Consider the following 25,684-nt stretch of genomic DNA (forward strand, 5'->3'; position numbering starts at 1 on the left):
TAAGGTGGGCTAAGGAGGCTCACTAGATCTGGGGTCTGAAGACCTTAGTCTGAATCCCAACCTCCTCTGGCAGTGGGATCCTGAGCCTGAGCCAATCAGGGGACTTCCAAAATAGGAAGGTTCTCCCCACAGCGTTGTGAAGCTTTACTACGACAGTGTGTGTGAACAGACTTTTAGGAACTGTTGAGAGGTCTTTTCAAATACATTTCACCTTGGATGAGTAGCTTGCCTTCCTCGAGCTTCATCTGTAAACTGAGGATAATAAGGCGTATCAAGCGGTCATTGTGAAGATGAAACGAGACAATGCATGTAAACCATATGATGCATAGTGCAGTGTCTGGAACACAGAATTCAATCAAAGTGCTAATTATTACTCAACAAGACACTTCATTTTCAGTTTTCTGGCTCATGTAGCAAGATTTTAGTAAATCTCTTGAGTATCCCTGGCACAGGGGCCTGAAATAAACTCTCAAAGGACAGAGAAGTGGATAAACTTCCCTTTGCCCCCTTTTAATCATTTCCTCTCTAACCTCATTTTACAGACAGAAGGCTGAGACCAGGAGTGCTAGAGTACTTGGCTACCACCGCGGTTCTCCAGAGTCAACACCTCGACGCAGCCTTGCGGCGCGGCGAGTCCCGCACTTTGTTCCGCCAGGGGGCGCTCGGCCAGGCGCCGACTCCGGGGGAGACGGGACGGGGGGGAAGGCGGAGCCCGGCCCGGCAAGATGGCGCCGCCCGCGTTGTTGCGCCCGTTTTCCAAGCTGCTGGCTCCGGCCAGGATCCCAAATGGCTGTGAGTGTCCATCCTCGCTCAGGCCGACCCGACCCCCCCCTCCCGCCCGCGTCTGCCACTCCCAGAGTGAACCCAGCCCGCAGGAGCAGGGGGCGGCTGCGGTCTGGACTCGTTCCGCAGTGACCTTCGCCGGCCTGCGTCCTGGATCTCAGCCCTGACTGAGGCTCCCCATCACCCGCCGCCGACCCTCCTCTTAATGCCACCCGACAACTCTGAACCTATTTCCTGGGCTGTTTAAGCGGGGGAAGGCAGTAGTGAAGGGAGAATTAAAAGCAATAAAACGTAAATGTTAGGGTTTTTACTACAAGGCAATACGTTATAGATTTACGGACTCTGACCCCTTTCAGCTTCAGCGCGATCAAAATTCTACGTGCGGGAGCCGGCACATGACGGACCTGACTGGCTGAAAGTTGGACTGACCTTGGGCACCTCCGTCTTCTTGTGGATCTATGTGAGTTTTTACTCCCTTAATGTCACGAGACCCCAACACAGTGGGGAGGAGAAATGTCACTGTGAGATTGTTGCCGAGCAAATCTCCCATCCAGTAGGATGTTTATATAATTGCTAATTACATATTTCTTCATGAGGGAAGTCCCAAAGACTTAAAAGAAATATTAAAGATTTTCAGCGGTATTGAGAAAATATGATGAAGCTGAAACTTCTGTCATTCATCCTTAAGTAGCATGATTTTGTGATGAATGGTAGTTTTACTAAATATTAATTGCGCTTTATTTCCTAACGAGGATGGAGGCTGGTTGGGTTTTATGAAGGCACTTTTTTTCAGATGCCATAGGGACAAATCATCAATGAATAAGGTATACAAATTAAATCCCACTAGACTTCCCAAACATAAGATTTTAATCGATATTTGCATAAGTACATTGTTGGAAATTGTATTTAGTGTGTTGCAGCTCCCCCCCCTTTTTTGTTTTTACACTATGCCTTTACATGTAAAAACTCATTTAATCTTTACAGCAACACTATGTGGTAGGTAGTTTGCTGAACCCTGGTTCTCCCTGACTTAAGAGTCACACTATAGACCAAGGTGAGATACTGCCTCTCTGTAATTTTTTTAAAGTTGACTCAAAGTATCTGTGCTACATCAGTATTTAAAATGTTTTATTTTGTAGCTAATGAGTTTCTGGCTTCTTCCACTGCTTTCCACCTCCAACTCTTAGGTCTCTTAATTTGGGTTTTCTCATTAAAATGGCTTATTAAGGGTCGCCTGGGTGTCTCACTCAGTTAAGCATCCGACTCTTGATATCAGCTTAGGTCTTGATCTCAGAGTCGTGCGTTCAAGCCCTGCATTGGGCTCTGGAGCCAACTTAAAAAAAAAAAAAAAAATATATATATATATATATATATATATATATATATATATATATAGGAGCCAACTTAAAAAAAAAATATATATATATATATATAATGGTTTGTTGACATGGGAAGGAGTAAGAGATGTTGAAAGTCATTTACAACTTAACAACGACAGTAACTAATCCTTTTTACAATATTTGTTACAATGAAATTTTAAAGTTTTCCCCAAAAAGCTCTTTTGCTGCTGAGAACTCTGATTGAAATTGGATCTTTGACTGCAACAAATGTCACCCTGTATCAACCATTGTTTTGATATTATGTTGCATTCTGTTAGACAGTGGTTTTAAGAAAGTGTCTATCTCCTGTGACATCTAATTAATACACATACAGTTGAGGGATGGAGTTGATCATTCACTGAAGTATCAAACTTGTACGGTTAGAAGTATAACACACCCACCAACCAACCTGGACCTCATTTAAGAACTCAGTTCTGGTTGGTTGTGTTGGTTTAGCTCCTCTATGGTAAGTTATTTATTATATTAATTAACCTCTGAATGAAATAACTTATTTGGCAGAAGTTGAATTTAAGCTTGTAAGGGCTGCTGTCTTCAAATTTAGCATGCCAGATTGAAGTCCACAAGTATATGCCATTCATAGTTTTTGGGCTTTTGTATCTCTTAGTCTTTCATTTTTAACTAGAATAGTTGTAATTCTTTTTTGCTTTTCCAACCTGTGTAGAAAAACAAATCCAGGCCCCAGTGCCCCATGCCTTCCCCAAACCCTAGAATAGTTGTAAATTCTTTTAACCTATTCTTATTTCTCTTGTATACCTCTTATATACCAAATATAAGTATCATTAATTAGCCTCTTCTTTTAAGTTGCCAGGAAGATTACATTTCTAATTTTAATTGTTACCTACTCTAGCTCATCAAACAACATAATGAAGATGTTTTAGAGTATAAAAGAAGAAATGGGTTGGAATAAACTATTGAAATACTAACACAGTAAGTATGCAATTTTATAGGATTAATAAATTATGCAAGTTAATTTGGCCTCTTTTTAAATAGTGTATTTTGGGTTTTTTTTAATTGGGTTGATACTTTTTTTAAGTATTTAAGATTTTTTTTAATGTTTGTTTTGAGAGAGAGAGTGTGCACACGCACGAGAGAGCACACAGGGGAGGGGCAGAGAGCAAGGGAGAGAGAGAATCCCAAGTAGGCTCTGTGCTGTCAACACAGAACCCGATGCAGAGCTGTCTCACAAACTGTGAGATCATGACCTGAGCCAAAAGCAAGAGTCAGGTACTTGACCAACTGAGCCACCCAGGTGCCCCTATTCTTTTTTGTTTATTTTATTTTAGTAATCTCTACATCCAAGGTGAGGCTCGAACTCACAACCCCAAGATCAAGGGTCAGATCCTCCTCTAACTGAGCCAGCCAGGCGTCCCTGTTGGGTTTACATTTTTTAGCACCTATATTCCTGTCTGTGACACATTTTTGAATTTTAATACCTTACCTCAAGTGTCTCTCAGCATAATCATTTTTAATCACTATGCTTTGACTATGTTCAAAGAACATTGTGGTGGAGAATGAAACCAAAATCATATTTTTTATTACATCATAGTCCTGAAGACACAAGTTACCACTATTCTTGTATATGTTTCTTTTTTTTTTTAATTTTTATCTATTTTGAGAGAGAACAGGCATGCAAGTAGGGGAGGGACAGAGAGAGGGGGGAGAGAGAGAATCCCAAGGAGGCTCTGCACTGACAGTGCAGAGCCTGATGCGGGGCTTGATCTCATGAACCATGAGATCATGACGTGAGCCCTAATCAAGAATCTGACACTTAACTAACTGAGCCACCCAGGTGCCCCTTGTGTACATCTTATCTATTTGTCATATACAACACTTGAGTGTAAATTCCATGAGAACGGAAACCTTGTCTATTTTATTAATCATGATGTACTCAGCAAATTGCCCAGTGCCTGGGCCTACTGGGAATTTAATATTTGTAGAATGGATGAATATATATGGGCAGTAGACTGGTGAATCTTTTACCATATGACCATTTCATTATGATTGTCCTTACAACTAACACCCAATTGGACAGTTCCTGATAAAATCTGTCTATGAACAAGATACTATACTCTGCATGCTCTGTGATTTAAAAAAAAAAAAAGGGGGTGAGTTTATTTTATATGTCAATATATATATATGTATATACATAGTATATTTCTGAAAATCCTTTTAAAGAAATTCTGTATTCATCCTTTTATAAAATGAAAACTCACAAATCTCAACTTTCATGGATTAGGTTGATCAAAGTAAGTAACATATTCGCTTGATAATAAAATAGTAAATACTAGCATACACTTTTTAAAAATATTTAACAACTCTCAAACTCAGCTCTTTAGGGTTTGATAATCCAAATTTTTCACTTTTTTTCCTATTGGTATCACCTTGCTATCACTACTTTAGTCAGCCAATCAAGAGATAAGAATAAAATAGATATTTTTTTTCTTTTTTTTTTTTTTTAATACTTATTTAGTTTTTGAGACAGAGAGAGACAGAGCATGAACGGGGGAGGGTCAGAGAAAGAGGGAGACACAGAATCTGAAGCAGGCTCCAGGCTCTGAGTGGTCAGCACAGAGCCCGACGCGGGGCTCAAACTCACAGACCATGAGATCATGACCGGAGCCGAAGTCAAACGCTCAACCGACTGAGCCACCCAGGCGCCCCAGAATAAAATAGATATTTAAATCAAGATGCTTTTGCTACTTTCTTATAGGTCACATAAAATATTTTTTGCTAGGGGCGCCTGGGTGGCTCAGTCGGTTAAGCGTCTGACTTCGGCTCAGGTCATGATTTCGCGGTCTGTGAGTTCGAGCCCCGCGTCGGGCTCTGTGCTGACTGCTCAGAGCCTGGAGCCCGCTTCCGATTCTGTGTCTCCCTCTCTCTCTGCCCCTCCCCCGTTCATGCTCTGTCTCTCTCTGTCTCAAAAATAAATAAACGCTAAAAAAAATAAAATAAAAATAAATATATATAGATTTTTTTTTTTTTTTTGCTAAAACTTAAGTAAAATGAAGGGTTGATATTCTTTGTGGATTTGTTTTCTAGACTTTCCAAGATGCTCTAAGGTGAATTATTCAGAATGGTCTAATTTTAATATTATTTCTACTGGTTAATGCTATAGTTTTCATTTTTTTCTCTTCATTATAGGTATGCTTCATATAATGATTTTACCAGTTCCTTTGGATTCACCAATCTGTTGAGTTGTAAACGTGAGAGAAAAAGTTATATGTGAATGTATGTCAAATCAGCATTTGTTTGCATCATTAAATGAAAAAATAAAAAAACTTCTGTGTTCCTCAGATTATATATGTTGTGACAATATGTCGAAAATGTCAGTTCTAGGGTATGTTATTAGAAATATTTTTATGTGGAAAGTACCATCTGATAACAGGGCCAGTGGTAATTAAGAACACATTGGTAAGAAAACTTACTTATTAAGGAGATGGATTGAAAAATTACTGCTGAAGGATTTATTCCTTATATCAACTTTTAAAAAAATAATGTGTATTTATTTTTGAGAAGGAGAGAGAGACAGAGAATCCGAAGTAGGCTCCAGGCTCCGAACTGTCAGCACAGAGCCCAATGTGGGGCTTGAATCCCCGAACCGTGAGATCATGACCTGAAGTCTGGCACTTAACCAACTGAGCCACCCAGGCACCCTTCCTTGTATCAACTTTTAATTTCAAAAATTCTTGAGCGTCAGGGTGATAGAACCACTTTATTACTCAACACAGAAGAGCCCAAATACTGTTTTTTTCTGGAAGAGCCATTCTGGTAGGGTTTGTTCTGACTCTATTTCCTTAAATTTGAATGATTGTCATTTGGGTGACTTCTGTACTCTCCAGTTATGACAGTGCAGTTTGTTGTCCCTTTTTATAATATGACTTAGCAAACTCCTGACTGTTTAAGCAAAGGAGGAAGGGGAGAGAGATTTATTAGGCACAAAATAAGATACATTTCATTTATCCCTCATCAAAACCCTTTCTTGTGGGAAAAACAAAAACAAAAAACACCTTTTTTTGTGTATCAGTTAATGATTTATCAGTTGAAATTTATATATATGCCACTTCATTAACTTGTGATTTAAACAGTGTGCCATACATTTAAAAATTCATTTTTCATGTCTCTATATTGATATTAAATGGAGAGACTTACTGTGTTATAATTACTTTTGTGTATGTTTTAGGCTGTTGCCAACATTTATTCTTGGGAATTCATGGCCTAATATCTTTGGAAATCACTTCTGAACATAAATTCAGAGTTAACATTATTTCAGATTAGTTACTTGATGCAATCAGTAAAAGACCAGATACAATAGTTACTATCAACTCCTGGTAGTTTGGAGTCCTAGCTGATAGAGCTGGAAAGGACCTTTAGGGGTTATATAGACAAATCTCGTAATTTTACAGATGCAGACACCAGAGGTGAAGAGAGATATATTCAATGACACTGTAGCAGATAGAATAATGGATCCCCAAAGATGACTATTGCCTACTCTTTGGAATCTGTATTAATGTAAGGTTATATGGCAAAGAGGAATTAAGATTACAGATGGAATTAAGTTTGCTAATCAGCTGACACTTAGAGAGGGAAATTATCCTGGATTAGTTGGTTGGGCCCAATGAAATCACAAGTTTCCTTATAAACGGGGCGGGGGGGGGGGGGGGGAAGGCACAGGAGTGTGTCAGTGATGTGATATGAGAAAGACTCAGCTGACCATTCCTAGCTTTGGGGGTGAACGTCCAAGACTTTGGGTCTAAGAGCCAAAGAATGGAAAAGTCAAACAAATTCACCCCTGAAGCCTCCAGAAAGGAACACAGTCCTGCTGACACCATGATTTTTAGCCCAGTGAGAGCTGTGTTGGGTTTCTCACCTGAAAAAACGATAAGATAATAAATTTGTGTTGTTTTAAAACACTTTGTTATAGCAGCAGTAGGGAACTAACATTGTCACACGGTAATAGAAACCACGAAGTCAGGTATCAGGGAATGTTCCACTAAAAGAAACGCTTAAAAATTCACCTCCCAAAAGGGAATAGAAGACTTTAAGACACTTGAAATTCCAGAAACTGATGACCTTAGTTGGAAATAATAAACAATATCAACCATATGTCAGGCCTTGCAAATCTGGCTACTTTGTGTGGACTTTCACCTTGACTATGCCTGTATGACTCCAGGGGGAACCATTCCTGAAGACCAGGGCTATCCCAGAGAATTTTTCTGTATTGATGGAAATGTTCTGTCTGCTATCCAATATAGTAGCCACTAGTCCCATGTGACTATTGAGCATCTGGAATGCAATTAATGTGACTGAATTTTAAATATTTAATTTTCATTAATTTAAATAGCCACATGAGGCTGGTGGCTGCTTTATTGGATAGCACAGATGTAAATTATTCTTTGGCTAACCTAGAGTTGTGCACATAGTGATATTGGTGAAAATGCTTTCTAAGTTAAATATTGAAACCTAACTCAAACTATGTTAAGCTAAAAAAAGGTTATGAAGATACAGAGTGACTCAGACACCAAGAACAGGAACGCACCTGGGCCAGGAATAATGGGTCTGGAACTCAAATGTTATCAAGACTCTTGTTCTTAGCCCTGCTGTCTGTGTCTCTGTTTTCTTTGCACATTTTTGTTTTCTAACTCAATCCACATTGTAAGGGGCCATAGTCAATAGTTCCTAGATTTACATCTTAGTTCAAACGTGTAGCTGGATTGAACAAGAATGATTCTGGTTCTAAATTCCTAAGAGGATCTTTGGTCAAATGATGGTTTCTTTAGTAATGATGTAAGAGATCCATTAAAAAAACAAACAAACAAAAAAAGATGCAGGGGTGCCTGGGTAGCTCAGTCAGTTAAGCATTTGACTCTTGATTTCAGATCAGGTAAGGATCTCACAGTTCATGAGATTGAACCTACATCAGGCTTCAGGCACTGTGCAGTGATAGTGTGGAACCTGTTTGGGATTCTCTCTCCTCTCTCTCTGCCCCTCCCCTGTTTGGCTCTCTCTCTCAAACAAAACAAAACAAAACAAAAAACAAACAAACAAAAAAAAACCAGACAAAATCCCTTGTCAAATACCATCAAGTTTTTTATTAGGTCAATATCAGGTAGACCTTTTCTCAGATTTAGTATCTGTGGGGTATTCACTTATTCATTTATTATTATTATTTTTAGTTTTTTTAATGTTTATTTATTTTGAGAGAGAGAGAAGGAGAGGGAGAGCATGAGCAGAGGAGGGGCAGAGGGAGAGAGAGAATCCCAAGTAGACTCTGTGCTGTCAGTGCAGAGCCTGATGTGGGGCTTGAATTCACAAGCCATGAGATCATGACCTGAGCCAAAATCAAGAGTTGGACGTTCAACCTACTGAGCCACCCAGGTGATCCACATTCATTTATTTTTAAGTAAGCTCTACACCCAATGTGGGGCTCAAACTCACAACCCCAAGATCAAGAGTTGCATGCTCTTCTAACTGAGCCAGGAGGTGCACCTAAATTGTTTAAGTTGCCATGGAAAGAACAGGCTATATAAATTTAGTTGCAAGTATAGGAAATTATAGGTTAAATTGTGTCCCCCTAAAAGATATGTTGTAGTCCTAACCCTCAGTATATCAGAATGTGACCTTATTTGGAAATAAGGTGGTTGCAGCTGTAATTAGTTATGATCTTCATACAGGAGTGGACCCTTAATCCAGTATGGCTGGTATATCTATGGAAAGAGACACAGACACAGGGGTGCCTGGCCGGCTCAGTTGGAAGAGCATATGACTCTTGATCTCAGGGTTGTGAGTTCAAGCCCCACATTGGATGTAGAGATTACTTAAAAATAAAATCTTAAAAAAAAAAAAAAAAAAGAGGAAGAAGAGACACAGATACACAGGGAAAAAACAGCCATGTAATGATGGAGGCAGAGATTAGAATCCTGCATCTATAAGCCAAGGATTATCAGCAAACTCAGAAGCTAGAAAAGGCAAGGAAGTCTTCTCCCCTACAGGTTTCAGAGGGTGTGTGACCCTACTGACACCTTGATTTCAGACTTTGAGTGCACCAAACTGTGAAAGAATCTATTTTTGTTGATTTAAGCCATCCAAATTTGTAGCAACCTGTTTCAGTAACCTAAAGAAAATTACAGAAGTGTGAGGGAATCTCATGTTTATTTTACCACAGATGAGAGAGTGAGTAGACGGGGAGTGTACTGAGTGACCTCCAAGAATAATTTAAGTATTTACTACCTTGATTACCTTTCCCTTTCATTTCATCTAAATATTTTAGGCCATCAAAAGGGTGCTTATCTGCCAATTTGTCTCCCTAGATATTCTTATAAATTGTTTCACTTTATATTGATCTGTTGAAAGTACAGATTATAGCCTAAGAATTTGGTGTTCAGAAAAGCGAAGGTGTGGGGTGCCTGGGTTGCCCAGTCAGTTATGCGTCCACTTGATTTCCACTCAGGTCATGATCTCAGGGGCGTGGGATCGAGCCCCTCCAGCTGTTTCTAACTTTTGGTGGAGCCCAGGAAATCACTCAGTCTTTGAAGATTGCTTTTTAATTTATAACACTTAGGCCTTGAATAAGTATGATTAATATTCCAGTAGATGACCCTTAACAGAATGTTTTCAAGACTAGTATCTTCTTTGTCAACAGTCACAATTAGATGGAGTCCATATAATTACAATTAATTATAGGAAGTCATGGAGTCTCACAATTGGACTCCATCTAATTGTGATTAGATGGTAAGCCAAATTATCCCTGACCCTTGATTCTTGTTTTCCCAGCCAGACCAAGAAAAATGTCAAGGATGTGCTCAAGGGCAGCATTACAAACAGTGTGACTTAACAGCTGGGAAATTATTGTCTGAGCATTTCAGAGTGTTCTATAGTGAAGACCTGTGTTAAAATTCTCTTGTATTTGGGAGGAACAGTTTGCCACAGAATAAATTTGACAACCCATGCACATGTCCTCTCTAGGGAAATGTTTCATCATGATGTGAAAAGAGTTTGCCACCAAAATGGAAAGCCACGTATTCTACAGGATCAGTAGAGTGAGTAGAAAATTCCCTTCGATCCAAGAGGCATTGAGCTTGGGGCACCTGGCTGGTTTAGGCAGTGGAGCATGCTGCTTTTAATCTCGGGGTTGTGAGTTTGAGCCCCACTTCGGGGCACAGTGCTTACTTGAAAAAAAAAAAAAAAAAAGAGGAAACAAGAGGCACTGAGATTTTAGCTAAGATGGATAAGGATCTGGAGAGTGGCATGGTTTATCTACAGCCTTGCCTTTCCCAGCTGGGATGGCCACATCCAACCTAAAGAACACGATAATCTCCCCACTAGATCTTGCCAAATAATAAGAGAGTGGTATACAATAGATCCTGTCATGTGTGCATTGAAAGACAGCAGAATATGGTAAAGGTAAAGGAAGCCTTGAGCTCTAACTTGTGCTAGAACTCAGAATCTACCCCTGTTCCTCCAACTAGCTGAGTATGTTTCGTACCTAATGTGCATTAGAGCTCACATCAACCCTATGAATAAAGGAACTGTCCACATTTTACTCAAATCAGGAAAACACCAGGTATCCGGCTCCCAAACTCATGCTCTTTTTTTTTTTTTAATTTAATTTTTTATTTTTTTAAATTTACATCCAAATTAGTTAGCATATAGTGCAACAATGATTTCAGGAGTAGATTCCTTAGTGCCCCTTACCCACTTAGCCCATCCCCCCTCCACAATCCCTCTAGTAACCCTGTTTGTTCTCCATATTTATGAATCTCTTCTGTTTTGTCCCCCTCCCTGTTTTTATATTATTTTTGTTTCCCTTCCCTTATGTTCATCTGTTTTGTCTCTCAAAGTCCTCATATGAGTGAAGTCATATGATTTTTGTCTTTTCTCTAATTTCACTAAGCATAATACCCTACAGTTCCATCCACGTAGTTGCAAATGGCAAGATTTCATTCTTTTTGATTGCCGAGAAATACACCATTGTATATATGTATATATACCACATTTTCTGTATCCATTCATCCATTGATGGACATTTGGGCTCTTTCCATACTTTGGCTATTGTTGATAGTCCTGCTGTAAACATGGGGGTGCATGTGTCCCTTCGAAACAGCACACCTGTATCCCATGGATAAATGCCTAGTAGTGCAATTTCTGGGTCGTAGGGTAGTTCTATTTTTAGTTTTTTGAGGAACCTCCATACTGTTTTCCAGAGTGGCTGCACCAGCTTGCATTCCCACCAAACTCATGTTCTTAACCACAGTATTATACTACCTCAGTTTTTTTCTCACAGGTGATAAAAGGATAATCAACATTATCCCAATATGCTTTGGGACTGTTAGGATGAACTACAAAAGTAGATGTGACAATACTTTGGGAAAAGCTTCAAAAGTCCTATATATGTGTGTTATTCTTGCATTGTTTAAACCAGTTGGTTTGCATTGTTAAAACTAGTTTGGTTTTAACAAACCCCTTAATTACACTTATTATTAATATCTGATCAGAGATTTCTGTGCCATCATTGGCCCCATGGATAGTGGACTTGGTAGCTACATCTAAGAAAAGATGCTGGTTCTGTGTCTCATTTATCTGCAACTAAAACATCTATGTGACAGCAGAAATTTCATCTTATTCATTGGATAATGCCTTGGAACAGTGCCTTGTGAAATAAATTATAACCAATCTCCAGCATCTAGCATAGTCCCTAGCATCTTGTAAGCACTTTGACAGACACTTACAGTTTGACTGAGATTGGATGGATACTATGCAACCTGGGGGTGATGCAGAAGACCTCAGACTATACCCAGACTCTGAGTATACAACTGGATTCTGAAGAGGAGCCTGGAACAATGTCCTGAGAACCACCATCATTTATAGTTGATGAAAGAATCCTTTTTCAGGGGAGCCTCCAACACATTAAATGACAGTACAATGCATGCATTAATTCATTTAGATAGCTAACCCCTAGTTGCCAGAGAATGTGTACTTGATGCTGGTCAAGGTAGTAAGTGCACTCACCTGCATTTTGCTGCTTTCAGGACTACCAATTTTTTGGTGGAGTCCTAGCCCCTTCTTGTGCTGCTTGGAAATCTAAATTTGATCTCTCAACTACAGGTTACCTAATTGCTCTTATTAAGTGTTTAATCACTAGGGATAGCTAGCTGCTCTGAGTATCAAAAACCCAGTTCTGACTTTGTATTCTTCAAGTGAGAGTATGTTAAATATTACTAGAGTTGGGTGCAGAAGTAGAATCTCTGAGGAGTGTTTATTCAAATAGCAAATGAGCAAATGTGCCTGTAACATGCAAAAGAACTTGAAACTAGAAGAACTACGATCATGTCCTTTATTTTTTAATTCATGACCATCAGTCCCTGGACATTCCTCCCTACCACCAAGCCATTTGCTAAAGGTAATAATTACCATCTTCCTCAGAGGGTTGAAATGAGAATTAAAGGAGATAATATATGTGCAAGTGCTTTATACACTATCAAGTGCCAAACGTATATTAGGGAACATTATAAATATCTTTTTTAAATGTTTATTTATTTATTTTTAAGTGAGAGCGAGCAAGAGCAAGGGAGGGGCAGAGGGATAGGGAGAGAGAGAATCCCAAACAGGTTCTGTGCTGTCAGCAAGGAGGCCATTGTGGGGCTGGATTTCATAAACCTTGAGATCCTGACCTGAGCTGAAATCAAGAGCCGAATGGATGCCTAATGGACTGAGCCACCCAGTGATCCAATGAGGGATTATTATAGTAGGAAACATGTCTTCACAAAATTAATCATTTAGAAAATTCTATAAGCATAAATTACTGGTTTCCATATTCAAATCATGACAAATTCTTGTAGCCACAATGAGGCAAGAAATTGAAATCTGGGGCAAGAAACTAATAGTTCAGCGTTTTTGGTTCATATGGAAATACCAATTTCACATCCAAGAGAGGAATATACAGCATTTTTGGACTTTGTATTTAAGGTCTCTGTAACAGTGAATTGCCTGGAGATTCAACTATTGCCTGGGAATTTTCTTGGGATTCTGAACATCACCCACTGCACCGATGGAAGGCTGAGGCTACTCCTCGCTCCGTCTCCAGGAAACTTCCCGCTAGCCTTTCCACTCCTGGGGAAAGCTAACGGACTGTGTGACTTAAAATGGGCTCAGATATCACCCCGCATGATAAACCAGATCCATCTTACGACGCGAATCCCTAAACACTTCCAGCCTGTTCTGTGGAGTTCCACTCATTGGAACAATACGGGGCAGGCAGGTGATGGTGACTTCCCGGTTTCCGATCCCTTGTCTAAGAAGGCGCGACCAGCTAGCTTCCGAGACCCGGGAGAAAGCAACAGTCTGGAGATTGGGTTGGGGGAGGAAGAAGCGCCCGACCAGCCGCTCCCCAGCTCCCCCGGCCCGCGCGGAGGCGCTGGGAGGGGGTCTGCGCTCCTCCCCGGGGCGGGGCTCGCCGGGGCTCCCGCGCCTGGCACCGCGCGCCTAGGGTGCAGAGTCTGCAGCGCGGCGGGCAGCGGGCGCGATGTATCTCCGCAGGGCGGTCTCCAAGACCCTGGCGCTGCCTCTGAGGGCGCCCCCCGGCCCCGCGCCGCTCCGGAAGGACGGTGAGTGCCGCGCTGGCCCGGGCGTCCAAGCCTGTAGAGGACAGGCGCCTCGCGCGCGGATTTTGAGGCGCCCCCGTACCCGCCGGCACCCAGTGGGCCCAAAGAGGCTCGAGCTGCAGAAGCCAGGGGTTGAGGAAAGAGGGGAGGAATTGAGGAAAGGCGCGGGGAAGACGCCCCGAAGCTCTTGAAGACTTTGGGAGTAGGGGGCCTTCCCAGAGCGGCTTCTGAATGCGGAGTAGGCTTCCTGGGTTCGAAATCTTGATCTTGGGCAAGTGATTTAATCTCACTTTCCTCATCTCTAAAATGGGGACAGTAATGTTTGTGAGTTTTAATGAGTTAGTATGTGGTTAAAAGCGCTTCGAGAAGTGCCTGGCTGACGTACGCATAGCTTGCTCTTTTTGTTAGAATAGGGACCAGTGCGCTCTCCACCTACGTGAGGAAGCGGAGGAACGGTTAGGTAGATGGACGCTCATCTGCGAGCCCCGCAGGGCGGGGCGGGGCGGGGCGGGGGTTGGGGAGTGCGGGCGCAGTAAATGTTGGGTAAATGCTCCTGAGTAAGTAAACTCAAGGCTTGTCCGGGGCTCGGCAGCCTGAACGCCGAGAGCCTTCGAAGCGCTTTCCTTCGGGGCGGCACGGACACCTGGAGCTATCGAGCTGCTCGGCTCTGTCGCTGCAGTGTCCGTCACCTTTAGATCTGGGGACGCTGGGGGAAAAGGGAGCGTCTTCAGAAATTTCCTAAAGGGAACGTTTAGGCGTGAGCTGGAAGCTTCTTATCTAAAACTTGACTTACTCGAGAGCGCCTATTCTAGTGCCTGGAACGTTGTAGGTGCTTACTGAGTGTGAGCATGCGTGTTTTCCCTCCTGCAGCCCGCGGCCCCCCGCCCGGCTTTGCGCTCCCGCGCAGCTCAGCGCCCGCGGCCCTTCCCGCACCTCCTCCGTTTCCCGTCTCCTTCCCGTCCCGCTTAGCCCGGCGGCTTTTAGATGACCTCTTGGGAAGTTCTTACTTCCCCCTGCACTTCGCCTCACTTCCTGAGGCTTGTCAGGTAGTTTTAGCCCAGAGCGCGCATTGGTGCCCGAGAAAGAGAGAAACACTCCTGCGGAAAATTCCATGGGCCGATTCCCCTCCCTCCCCTGGTTAGGCCCGAGGTGGTGATGAGGGTCGTGGGAAGGGAGGAAGGTCTGTCCAGCTAGCTTTATTTTTCTCTTAAAATACTGGTGGGAAGAAGCTGCATCACAAGTCACAGAAATAAGGCATCTTCGTTTTCCTTGATCTTTATACCAAAATACAGCAATTTTTTGTCACTGACGAAATAGAAGCCATTAATTTTAAGCTTCTGAAGATAAGGAGGCCGTTGTGACCGGGAGGTGGGGTGGGGTGGGGTGGGGAGAGAGAGGAGTCCCCTGACCTTGGCCTTCTTCGGCGTTATCTCCCGCACCCACCACCGTCATCAGGCACAAACACACGCATCTCTTTTGTTAGCTGCGCGTTTCAAACAATTTCCGCCTCAACTTGGGATAAAGGAAAAGTAGGTTAAAAATTCTAAATCGGCAGTTAGCAATACTGGTTGTAGCAGCACTGATCTCATTCTCATTTTCATCTCATTCCTTTTTGTGTAGCACTGATTTGTTTATGTATTTTAAGAAATACTATTGACTGGAAATTTGGCTTTAGTCACGGACATTAACCTTTTATTGGTACTTTCTGTTTTGTTGAAAAATAAAACTTTCAGTTTTATCGAAGGGTCGAATTTTAGCGTGCCTCATCAAATTTTGTTGTCTGGCTTTTGCTTTTAAAACATGTAACTCTTAATGAATAAATAATTTGGGTTTGTAAAAGATCATTGGAAGGAACACAGAAAGGCAAAAGAGAAGTCATCTGTAATCCAACCACTCAGTGAATACCACCATTTAAGTTTTAGTATATATAATGCTCCAGACTTTTCTTCCTCTCCTCTTACATTTTTTTTTTTCTTACCCACATTGCTTCTAGGAACTGAGATATATACGAACTGTATAGATTATTCTGTTATAACTTTTCATATATTGTAAATATTTTCTCATGTAAGTATTCTTCTGCAAAACTTCTAATATCTTTCACATTGTATGGATATGCTCAAATTTAATCTTTATTAAATATTTATTTCATATTTCATTGCTCTTTTATTATTTTTTAAATTTATTTTGAGAGAGAGAGAGAGAGAGAGAGCAAGCAGGTGAGGGGCAAAGAGGAGAGACAGAATCCCAAGCAGGCTCCACACCATCAGCACGGAGCCTGATGCAGGGCTCGAACTCACAAACCATGAGTTCATGACCTGAACTGAAATCAAGAGTTGGATGCTTAGCAGACTGAGCCACCCAGGAGCCCCATTGCTCTTTTAAAGAGCTGTCATAATTGTATTTGTGTTTAAGTCTTTTCTCAAATCTCTGATTTTCTTTTTGCTTCATATTTAAAATGATTTTTTGATATATTTTCCAATTACTTATTTTTATTTATGTAATCTCTACACCCAACGTAGGGCTCAGATTCACCACCCGGAGATCAAGAGTTGCATGCTCTTCCAACTGAAACAACCAGGCGTCCCTAATCTTCTTAATATGTCGTCTGTCTGGTTGTCAACTATGGAAGCTACATATTCCCTGCTTAATAACAGATGTATGTTTAAACCAACAAAAGCCCCACTACAAGTCAAAGCCATAACCTCTTATGATAACCTCCTTGGGTACATTTTTGTGGAAAAAATATTTTTTCCAAGAGAAGGTCATTTATATCTAAACTAAAAATACACATACGAAATCTTTCCAGTACGGCTACTACAAAAGTTGATAATCAGTGCAAATGTCTTAAGACTTGCCCTCTGCAAATCAAAATTTCTTACTAGTCCTCATACTCTATGTCAGGCCACTTCCAGTTACTTTGCACTTTCCCAGTCATACAACTCTCCTGCTTTTGCACGCTGTGCGGTGCCTTCTGCCTCCAGTGCAGTTTTCTCTTCCCTTATTTATCTGACAATCTCCTCTACTTTCCTTCAAAGTCCAGGTCATCTCTTTTCAACTGTGACAGCTACCTTGAGCCACCTAGCTGGGGTTTTTCACTGAGTTTTCATGCTGTGGTTGCAACTTCTATTTACATCTGTTCTAGCAGTTGTCATATTGCATCACAATTATTTGTCTGTACATTTGTTCCCTCCTTGTACACTGTGAGCTACTTGAGGCTAGGGACCTTGTAGATCTTGTTCACAGTTATATCCTTAACGACGCTAACAATGCCAAAGACGTAGGAGGTGCTCAGCTGTATTTGTTGAATGAATACATGTCTCTACTTTTTTGTCTTTAAGGAATTTGAGCTATATGAACCTTGAGCTCTTTCTAGCTTTGAGTCTATTATAAACATTTTAATTCCAGAGCATATGGCATATACAAGTTTTAGCACTACAGAGTAAGTATTTTTAAACATAATAATACAGGAACTTTATTTCTATTAGTTTGTACAGAATTGTAGTTTCATTTCAAACATGACCTTTTTGCAACATTTGTCTTAAAAAGCTTATATCTGCCCATCTTTAAAGGCTTTACGTTGGAAAAATTAAGATTTTCTTCCTACCTATACATTTGTATTACAGATTTATAGAAATGTGTTGGATTTCAACATGTTTTATTTAGCATGTAAATTTTAAGTACAAATATATTTAATTCATTTTTTTGGAAGAATGATCTTTCCCAATGAATCCTGTGGTGGAGTACATACAGCAAATGAATTTCTTTTGCATCTTGTTTGTTAAAATTGTTCAGTGCCTTTGTCACTTCTCCTTACCCACGCCTGCACTCCTTCCAAGAAAAGCATGATGCTAAGCATAAAGCTGACAGGTTTCATAAGTACTTAATCAAATTAGATTGGGAAAATGTCAAATGGAATTACTACCCTACCTTGTAATACTGTATTCCCTTAAGCTAAAATCACTTGATGTTAGTAGATTCTAAGTTCACTGAAGGGGAAAATTTTTTTTAAGATATAATTATTTTAAATAGTTTTGCGTAACTGGTGGAGCTAACTGTGTTTAAACTTGTTTTCCTAGCATCTCTTCGCTTGATGTCGTCTAACAAATTGCCTGGATCATCTGGATCAAATATGATCTATTATCTGGTTGTAGGTGTCACAGTCAGTGCTGGTGGATATTATGTAAGTGTTTAAATAAACAAAATATTCAGGAATTCATATATTTTACAACCTGTGGTAAAACTCAAAGCATTGTCAAGGTCAGGGCACGGGATTAATTAAATATATAAGATTATGAAGATTTTTTAAAGTATGAAATCACCATTTCTTAATACTGCCAAGTATAGGTGACTTTCTGTAAAAATGATGTTATAAATACTAATAAGGGGCGCCTGGGCGGCTCAGTAGGTTAGGTGTCCGACTTTGGCTCAGGTCATGATCGCACAGTTTGTGAGTTTGAGCCCCACGTCATGCTCTGTGCTGACAACTCAGAGCCTGGAGCTTCCTTCGGATTCTGTGTCTCCCTCTCTCTCTGACCCTCCCCCACTCACATTTCGTCTCTCTCTCTCTCAAAAATAAACATTAAAAAATTTATAAATACTAATAATAAGAAATGATATTTGAGTGTTTATCATATGACAGACTCAAGGCTCATTTAGTAATTAGTGATTCTATAAGGTAGGTACTACTGTTACATTTAACAAGAACTATTTTGAAAGATTAACTTAAAACAAATAGACTATTTTTTAGAGCATTTTAGGTTCACAGGAAAATGAACAGAAAGTACAGAGTTCTCATACCTTCGCCCAGCCCTCCTCCCATCAACAATCTCACATTAGTGTGGTACATTCGTTACAACTGCTGAGTCAATATCAAAACATTACTATTAACTAAAGTGTTTTGTGTACATTAGGGTATTGTACATTCTTTGAGCTTGGACAAATGTATCATGATATATATCCACCACTAATGGTATCATACAGAGTAGTTTCACTGCCCTAAACATCCCCTGTGTTCACCTATTCATCCTTTCCTCCCCCAATCTTTTTTACTGTCGCCATAGTTTTTATTAATTTTGTATATCTTTATACATTTTCATTATTTTAAAAAAAATATTTATTCATACATTTTTATTAACATTTTTTTACATTTATTTATTTTTGTGAAACAAAGAAAGAGTGTGAGTGGGGGAGGGGCAGAGAGAGAAGGAGACAGAATCTGAAGCAGGTTCCAGGCTCAGCTGTGAGCACAGACCCCAATGTGGGGGCTCGAACCCAGGAACCGTGAGATTGTGACCTGAGCTGAGGTCAGACATTCAACCAACGGAGCCACCCAAGCACCCCGTATTCATACATTTTTTTTAAGATTCCAAATAGGGGTACCTGGGTGGCTCAGTCGGTTAAGCATCCGACTCTCGATTTTAGCTCAGGTCACCATCTCATGGTCTGTGAGCTTCAGGCCCATGTTGGGCTCTGCACTGACATTGTGGAGTCTGCTTGGGATTCTCTTTCTCTCTGTCTCTCTGTCTCTCAATCTCTGTGCCCCTTCTCTGCTGCTGCACGCTATCTCTCTCAATAAATAAATAAAATAAATAAATAAATAAATAAATATTTAAAATAGACAATGTAAAATTAAAAAAAAATATATGTTTTCCTCCCAGGGAACCACTGTGAAACAAAGCTTTTAATAGTGTGACTTTGGAGCTAAAATGATGGAATAATTGTGCATTAAATAAGATAAATCTATATGAATCATTTTGCCATAAATTTTCTAAATCAAAATTTAATCTTCATTTTGAATAAAAGTAAAATAAATATAAATTCTTCAGAAATTCTAAGAGTACACAATCACTACATTTTGGTTTGACCCTACAGAAATATGCATAAAGGGATTTTTAGTCATAACTAGGAGCAGTTTGAAGGATTATGTAAATGGCCAAACCAAAATACTTCCTCTAATCTTCAGAATTTTGAGAGCCTCAAGAAACCAGGAAACTTCAAACATGCACTTATATTATTGTCCTCCACTGATCTATCAGCTTTCACTCATACCCAGATTCCTTTCCTTCCACTATCTTTCTACTGCTTAATGTTGAATTCACTGCCCAGGGCTACTATCATTGGATGTAGGCCACTGGAGAAACAGAGATTGGACTAGGCCATGTGATTATGTGAGGAGCTGGAAGACGGAATTTCATCTGGAGCTCACTCTACCCATGACTATGTTTATTAGTGCCAGACATGAACCTCTCCAGTCCATCAAATCTTTCTTTGCAAAAGCAGCCTTACACTGGAAGGTTATAAGCAGGCCGCTCCTGCGAGCCCTCTCTGGCCTTGTTCTCTCACGATGGGAGTGGAAGTTGGACAAGGTGATGATCTCCAACTCTCTTTCCACCTCTAAGAATATGTGTTTATTTTTTAAATAAATAAAAACAGTTTTTATATTTATTTTTGGGAGAGCACAAGTTGGGGAGGTGCAGAGAGAGGGGGACAGAGGATCCAAAGTGAGCTCCACACTGACAGACTGACAGCATGTGGGGCTCAAACTCAGGAACCAGGAGATCATGACCTGAGCCAAAGTTGGACGCACAACTGAGCCACCCAGGTGCCCCTTTTTTAAATAATTTTTAAGTGTTTTTTTTTTTTTTAACTCTATTTATTTATTTTGAGAGAGAGTGTGAGAGAGTGTGAGCATGAGTGCGGGGAGGGGCAGAGAGACTCCCAAGCAGGCTCCACACTGTCAGGACAGAGCTCGATGCAGGGCTCGAACTCATGAACTGTTAGATCGTGACCTGAGCCGAAGTCGCGAGTTGGACATTTAACTGACTGAGCCACCCAGGCCCCCCAAGAATATGTGGTTTTACTCTGGAATGTTGGAAGAGTTAACTCCCAAGAACCTTAGGCTATTGTCAGGAGGAAATACAGAATGTGAGGCCCTTGAAAACCTGTATTGAAGTCCCCCTTCCCTTCTTTGTCCTGTACTAAAACAAATTCTGTATTAGATTCATCTGAATTGAATCCAGAGTTGCTCCGTAGCCGGTTTTTTATTTCCAAGTAAAATCTTCTATTACGAGGGCCTCTTGGAATCTGAGAGAGGCCCAGGTCACTTCCATTTTTCCAGGGTCTGAGATATTTGTGGGATATTTTAAATGCTTATATTTAATATATAATATCACTTGGAAATAACTTCGAAAGTCTAGATTTGAGGCTTTCCAAAGGCCTCTTCCGATAGGCCTTTCTTCTACTCTGTGTTTCACTGTGTTAGATTTGGAAAAGCTAGCTTCTCTTGGCCACACGTGAGTATGACTCATTCTAATACCATGGTCTCTTTGATTCTGCCTACACTAGTCTTTTTTCTCACCTTGTATTGTAGGCTAGGCTAATGTTCTCTGGGATGTTGCTGCTGGGATGGTCATTTCAGGGACGAACTGTGAACTTCCGCACAGACTCAGCTTTAGGGTAGAGAGAACTGCGGGCGGAGGGTGCTGACTCAGCACAGTGGTATTATAGCTTTCAGGAGCTTCCACCCTACTAGGAAAGTATTCCCTGCTTTTATTTGGAAATGGTGGTGGGCATTCCTGCTGGCCCTGTTTGCTCTGTATGTTTCAAACCCAGATGAAGTCTGAACTCACCAAACTCAAAGGGGTTTGTTAGGGCCACTTTGGTATCATTTCCACCCTCGAGGTCATAGATTTTCCATTTTTAGAGCCTAATTTTAAAATCTTATAAAATGGCCTGTAATTTGCAAAGTACAATTTTTAAAGAAAAATTTTTTAATTTTATTTTTGAGAGAGAGACAGAGCATGAGCAGGGGAAGGGCAGAGAGAGAGGGAGACACAGAATCCGAAGCAGGCTCCAGGCTCTGAGCTGTCGGCACAGAGCCTGACATGGGGCTCGAACCCACGAACTGTGAGATCATGACCTGAGCCAAAGTCAGGCGCTCAACCAACTGAGCTACCCAGGCGCCCCGCAAAGTACAATTTTTAATAATATGCTTGGTTTATGACTATTAAAATTTTGGGAATACTATATATAAATATACAAATCTAAAAAAATCTGTAATGCTACCATTAAGCGATAAAACACTACCTACACTTTTTAAAATGTGAGATAATATAAACAATATTATCTAACTAGTGAGATTTTCATCTTTAGAATTTCATTGGCTAATATGAGTACAGGTCAGAGATGACTCTACTCGAATGAAAGGAAGCCCGCACATTGTATCTATGATTAAGATAACCTTTGTTCCTAATTCTGTTTCTCACATAACCCATAGTCAGGTCATAGAGCTGCTTATAAGGAATAACCCTAGCTTATTTAAGAAATATTCATTAGGGTCTACAAAAATGCCATTTTGGAAGATTTTTAAAAAACTTTTTATTTGGAGATGATTGCGTTTCACATGTAGTTATAAGAGCTAATATAAAGAGATATAATATGGTCTTTGCCTCATTTCCCCCTGTGATCAATATCTTTTCATAGCTATAATTCAATATCACAACCAGGAAGTGGACATTGATAAAGCCATTGACCTTATTCAGATTTCACCACTTTCACATGCACGTGTGTCTGTGTGTGTATTTACTTCTGGGCCGTTGTGTCACATGCGTAGATTCGTATATTCACCACCACCGTCAAGATACAGGATCCCTTGTGTAGCCCTTTTATAATTGCACTCACTTTCTTTTGCCCTCCCATTCCTTCTTCCTGTCCCTGGCAACCACTAATCTCTTCTCTGTTTCTAGAACTTTTCTTTTTTATTTTATTTTATTTTTTTTATGTTTATTCACTTCTGAGAGACAGAGAGAGACAGAGCATGAGCAGGGGTGGGAGGTAGAGAGAGAGACACACACACACAGAATCTGAAGCAGGCTCCAGGCTCTAAGCTGTCAGCACAGAGCCTGATGCATGGCTCAAACCCACAAACCGAGAGATCATGACCTGAGCTGAAGTTGGACGCCCAACCGACTGAGCCACGCAGGTGCCCCTGTCTGACTCTTGATTTTGACTCAGGTCATGATCTCACGGTTTGTGAGATCGAGCCCTGTGTCAGGGTCTGCGTTGACAGCTCGGAAACTGCTTGGGACTCAATCTCTCTCTCCATCCCTTCACTGCTCGTTTTTTTTCCTTTCTCTCAAAATAAATAAATATTTGAATTGTATATACCTTTGAACTTGGCATGATGAATCTTAGAGCTCAAGAAATAAACTTCAGCACACATTTACTTTCAGACTTACAAGACAGTCACATCAGAGCAAGCCAAACACACGGAACATGTAACAAATTTGAAAGAAAAAACCAGAGCAGAGTTACATCCACTCCAAGGTAAAGTGAACTTATTATTTTTTTTCCCCTGAGGCACTGATTTCCATTATCTTAGTCTAGCAATGAACACTATTTGCTTGTGGCTTCTTTCCTAACCTGACAGAATGGCTCTGGGCAGGAGTTCACTCGGAAAGGGAAAGCCCAACCAAAACCTAAAGAATATTGTTACACGTTTTGAATGAGTGCATTAGATAAATGAAAACGTTTTACATTTGTACTGCTGACCAGTGGCTTTGAATTCTTTGTGTGGTAATATTACTTTCCCCCTACTCAGGCTTCCATTCATGCAGGCATAATTTTAGTATCTGTCTCTGTCAGCAACTTAACCTTTCATTTCCCTTATTATTATTTTTAAATCCTGAAACTAACTTTTGTTTCAGTTTTGTCTAAGATCACCCTTGTGTCTTTGCCTACAGTCCACTTGACATTAGTACAGTCAGTCATGTCTCTGACATCCCTCAGTTGATCTGATTGAGAAAATGGGAGCTACTGGAGCAGAAGCTTTACATTTTCACTCTAATGTATATTTCTTGCCTTAAACTGCTTGCTTTAAATGCTTTTTTCCATCTCAGTTATAATGCCATTATTATCAATTACTATGATCACTAGGGACAGAGATAATAGCTGCTTATGAACCAATGTTAACCTTTTAGTCATGACAACAGTAAGCAATGGAATATCATCAATAAACATTATTGACTATAATCATGAGAAGGCTGATGGTAATAATAATAAAATACAGCATTTCCATAGCACTTTTGGTTTTAAACCCCTCTTCATGCACATTATTTTAATCAAACCTTACAATAGCTCTGTGAGGTAGGTATTATCGTTATCCCCATTTTACAGGTGATAAAACTGAGGTTCAGAGAGGATTAGTGATTGCTCAGTCATCAACTAGTAAGTTGGCTGCTTTCCCATGCTATTTCACATGACATGTTGGCTGTTTATTTTCATGTTCTTTGTATATAAGTAAATAATATATGTAGATTATTTTTTTTAAGTTTAACAGATTCAAAAGGGGTTATGAAAAAGCAGATCCACATTATCCGTTCCCAGAGGCAACCAATAATACCAGTTTCTTTGTATCCTCCTAGAGAGAGTCTTTGCAAATAAAAACTATCTAGGTGTATCTTACCCTCCTTTTGTCCTAAGATAAATAGTACCCTGTGGTCTACATTGCTCTTTTCCTTGCTTTTTTCACATAACAGTCTACCTTAAGGACCACTTCTATCAGTATATACAGATTTGTCTCATTTTTAAACATGGCTGCACAGTGTTCTACTGTATTCTCGTGCTCTTTAAATTAATACTTTGCTTCATGGGCTACATCTTAAAGGTGAAAAAGAGAACCGTGTGGCAGCTGAGAAAGCAAGTTCAGAAGTCCCTGAAGCATCTTTAGCGGAAGTACAGGAGGCAGATGCAGAAGATACCCTGGATGCTACAGGTGCAGCCACGAGAGAGGCTTCAACCCGTCCAGGTGATTTGGAGGACGCTCTGGTGGAGACAGACACGGTCGGTGCTGAAGCTGGGGCAGAGGTTACAAATGCAGCACCCAGCACAGTGGCAGAAATCAGCACTGAAATGCCCTCAGAGGTTCAGAATGCAGCTTTGGATGAAGCTGTTGCCATCAGTAATGATAAGGGGACAACAGAGAAGGAACACTCTGGTGAAACTGCTGAACTGGAAGAAGAGAGTCCTCCAGCTGAGTCAGAATCCTCTGCTGGGGATGATTTACAGGAGGAAGCCAGTGTTAGTTCTGAGGCAGCCTCTGCTCGAGGCTGATCTCATGCTGAGTGACACCTCAGTGAAAAAGGCCATAGAGTATCTGATAGGTGCTTTTGTAGTTTCAGTAATCTTAGTTTTAAAATAGGCTTCTTTTCTAGAAACCTTTAATGTGCCTTGAAGATTTTTGGCATCTACTGATAGATTTCAGGTTTGAGAGATTTGAGACTTTACATGTCTGAATAGTTTCCTACTCTCTGAGTTCAGAACATGACATTGCAGTAAACAGCTTAAAGAGTTCCATCTCTGAATTTAAGTTTTACATCATAGCAGTTGAGCTACCTGCATTCACTTTAATTTTGCTAGACCTGTACCTTATTTTAATGTTTGTGATTCTAGATTCTTGAGTTTTGATTTGAACTCATTTAAATAAAATTGGAAAATCTTCAGTGCTTCTATTTTTATTTGCTAATATTTATATGTATAAATAATGTATAATATATAATATCAAAGAACTATGTGTAATATAGCATCACATGAACAATCAAAGAAAACATATAATCTATGGAGAACTCTACATATAACAATATATATATCCATTCTCCCATCTATATTACATGGGGGATTGTGCCAAGGTTTTCATTTCAGTTTATTTCAGTTCAAACAATGGCTTTTTTATAGTTTTTTTTTTTTAAGTTTATTTATTTATTCTGAGAGAGGGAGAGAGAGAGCACGCACAGGGTAGGGGCAGAGAGAGAGAGAGAGAGAGGGAAAGAATCCCAAGTAGGCTCTGTACTGTCAGCACAAAGCCCAATTTGGGCTTGATCTCACAAACCATGAGATCGTGACTGGAGC

At 40.3% G+C, this 25,684-nt stretch overlaps 2 protein-coding genes and 1 non-coding gene across 6 annotated transcripts; 2 read left to right on the forward strand and 1 right to left on the reverse strand.

Moving 5' to 3' along the window:
- Positions 1 to 658: 658 nt before the first annotated feature.
- On the forward strand, positions 659 to 5,481 carry NDUFC1 (NADH:ubiquinone oxidoreductase subunit C1). Its single transcript, XM_058721339.1, has 4 exons — positions 659 to 792; positions 1,140 to 1,243; positions 3,031 to 3,110; positions 5,325 to 5,481. The coding sequence occupies exons 1-3, from the start codon at positions 726 to 728 to the stop codon at positions 3,088 to 3,090; spliced, it is 231 nt and encodes a 76-aa protein (XP_058577322.1). The 5' UTR covers positions 659 to 725; the 3' UTR covers positions 3,091 to 3,110; positions 5,325 to 5,481.
- MGARP (mitochondria localized glutamic acid rich protein) lies at positions 5,325 to 25,278 on the forward strand. Of its 4 annotated transcripts, XR_009259299.1 has the most exons (5): positions 5,325 to 5,411; positions 10,146 to 10,219; positions 13,146 to 13,783; positions 17,857 to 17,960; positions 23,011 to 23,109. XR_009259299.1 is itself a non-coding variant. In XM_058721335.1 (4 exons), exons 2-4 carry the CDS (start codon positions 17,871 to 17,873, stop codon positions 24,887 to 24,889), a joined length of 630 nt encoding a protein of 209 aa, XP_058577318.1. In that variant the 5' UTR covers positions 5,325 to 5,411; positions 17,857 to 17,870; the 3' UTR covers positions 24,890 to 25,278. The 4 variants fall into 4 exon arrangements, 3 of the variants coding, with proteins under 3 accessions (XP_058577318.1, XP_058577317.1, XP_058577316.1); XM_058721335.1 differs by lacking the exons at positions 10,146 to 10,219; positions 13,146 to 13,783 and adding an exon at positions 24,444 to 25,278 and having other exon boundaries at positions 23,011 to 23,104; XM_058721334.1 differs by lacking the exons at positions 5,325 to 5,411; positions 10,146 to 10,219 and adding an exon at positions 24,444 to 25,278 and having other exon boundaries at positions 13,653 to 13,783; positions 23,011 to 23,104.
- Positions 21,656 to 21,740, reverse strand: TRNAQ-UUG (transfer RNA glutamine (anticodon UUG)). Its single transcript has one exon. It is a non-coding gene; the product is annotated as a tRNA-Gln (tRNA).
- Positions 25,279 to 25,684: the final 406 nt, after the last annotated feature.

Source organism: Neofelis nebulosa, chromosome 3, assembly GCF_028018385.1.
Source record: "Neofelis nebulosa isolate mNeoNeb1 chromosome 3, mNeoNeb1.pri, whole genome shotgun sequence".
NCBI lineage: Eukaryota > Metazoa > Chordata > Mammalia > Carnivora > Felidae > Neofelis > Neofelis nebulosa.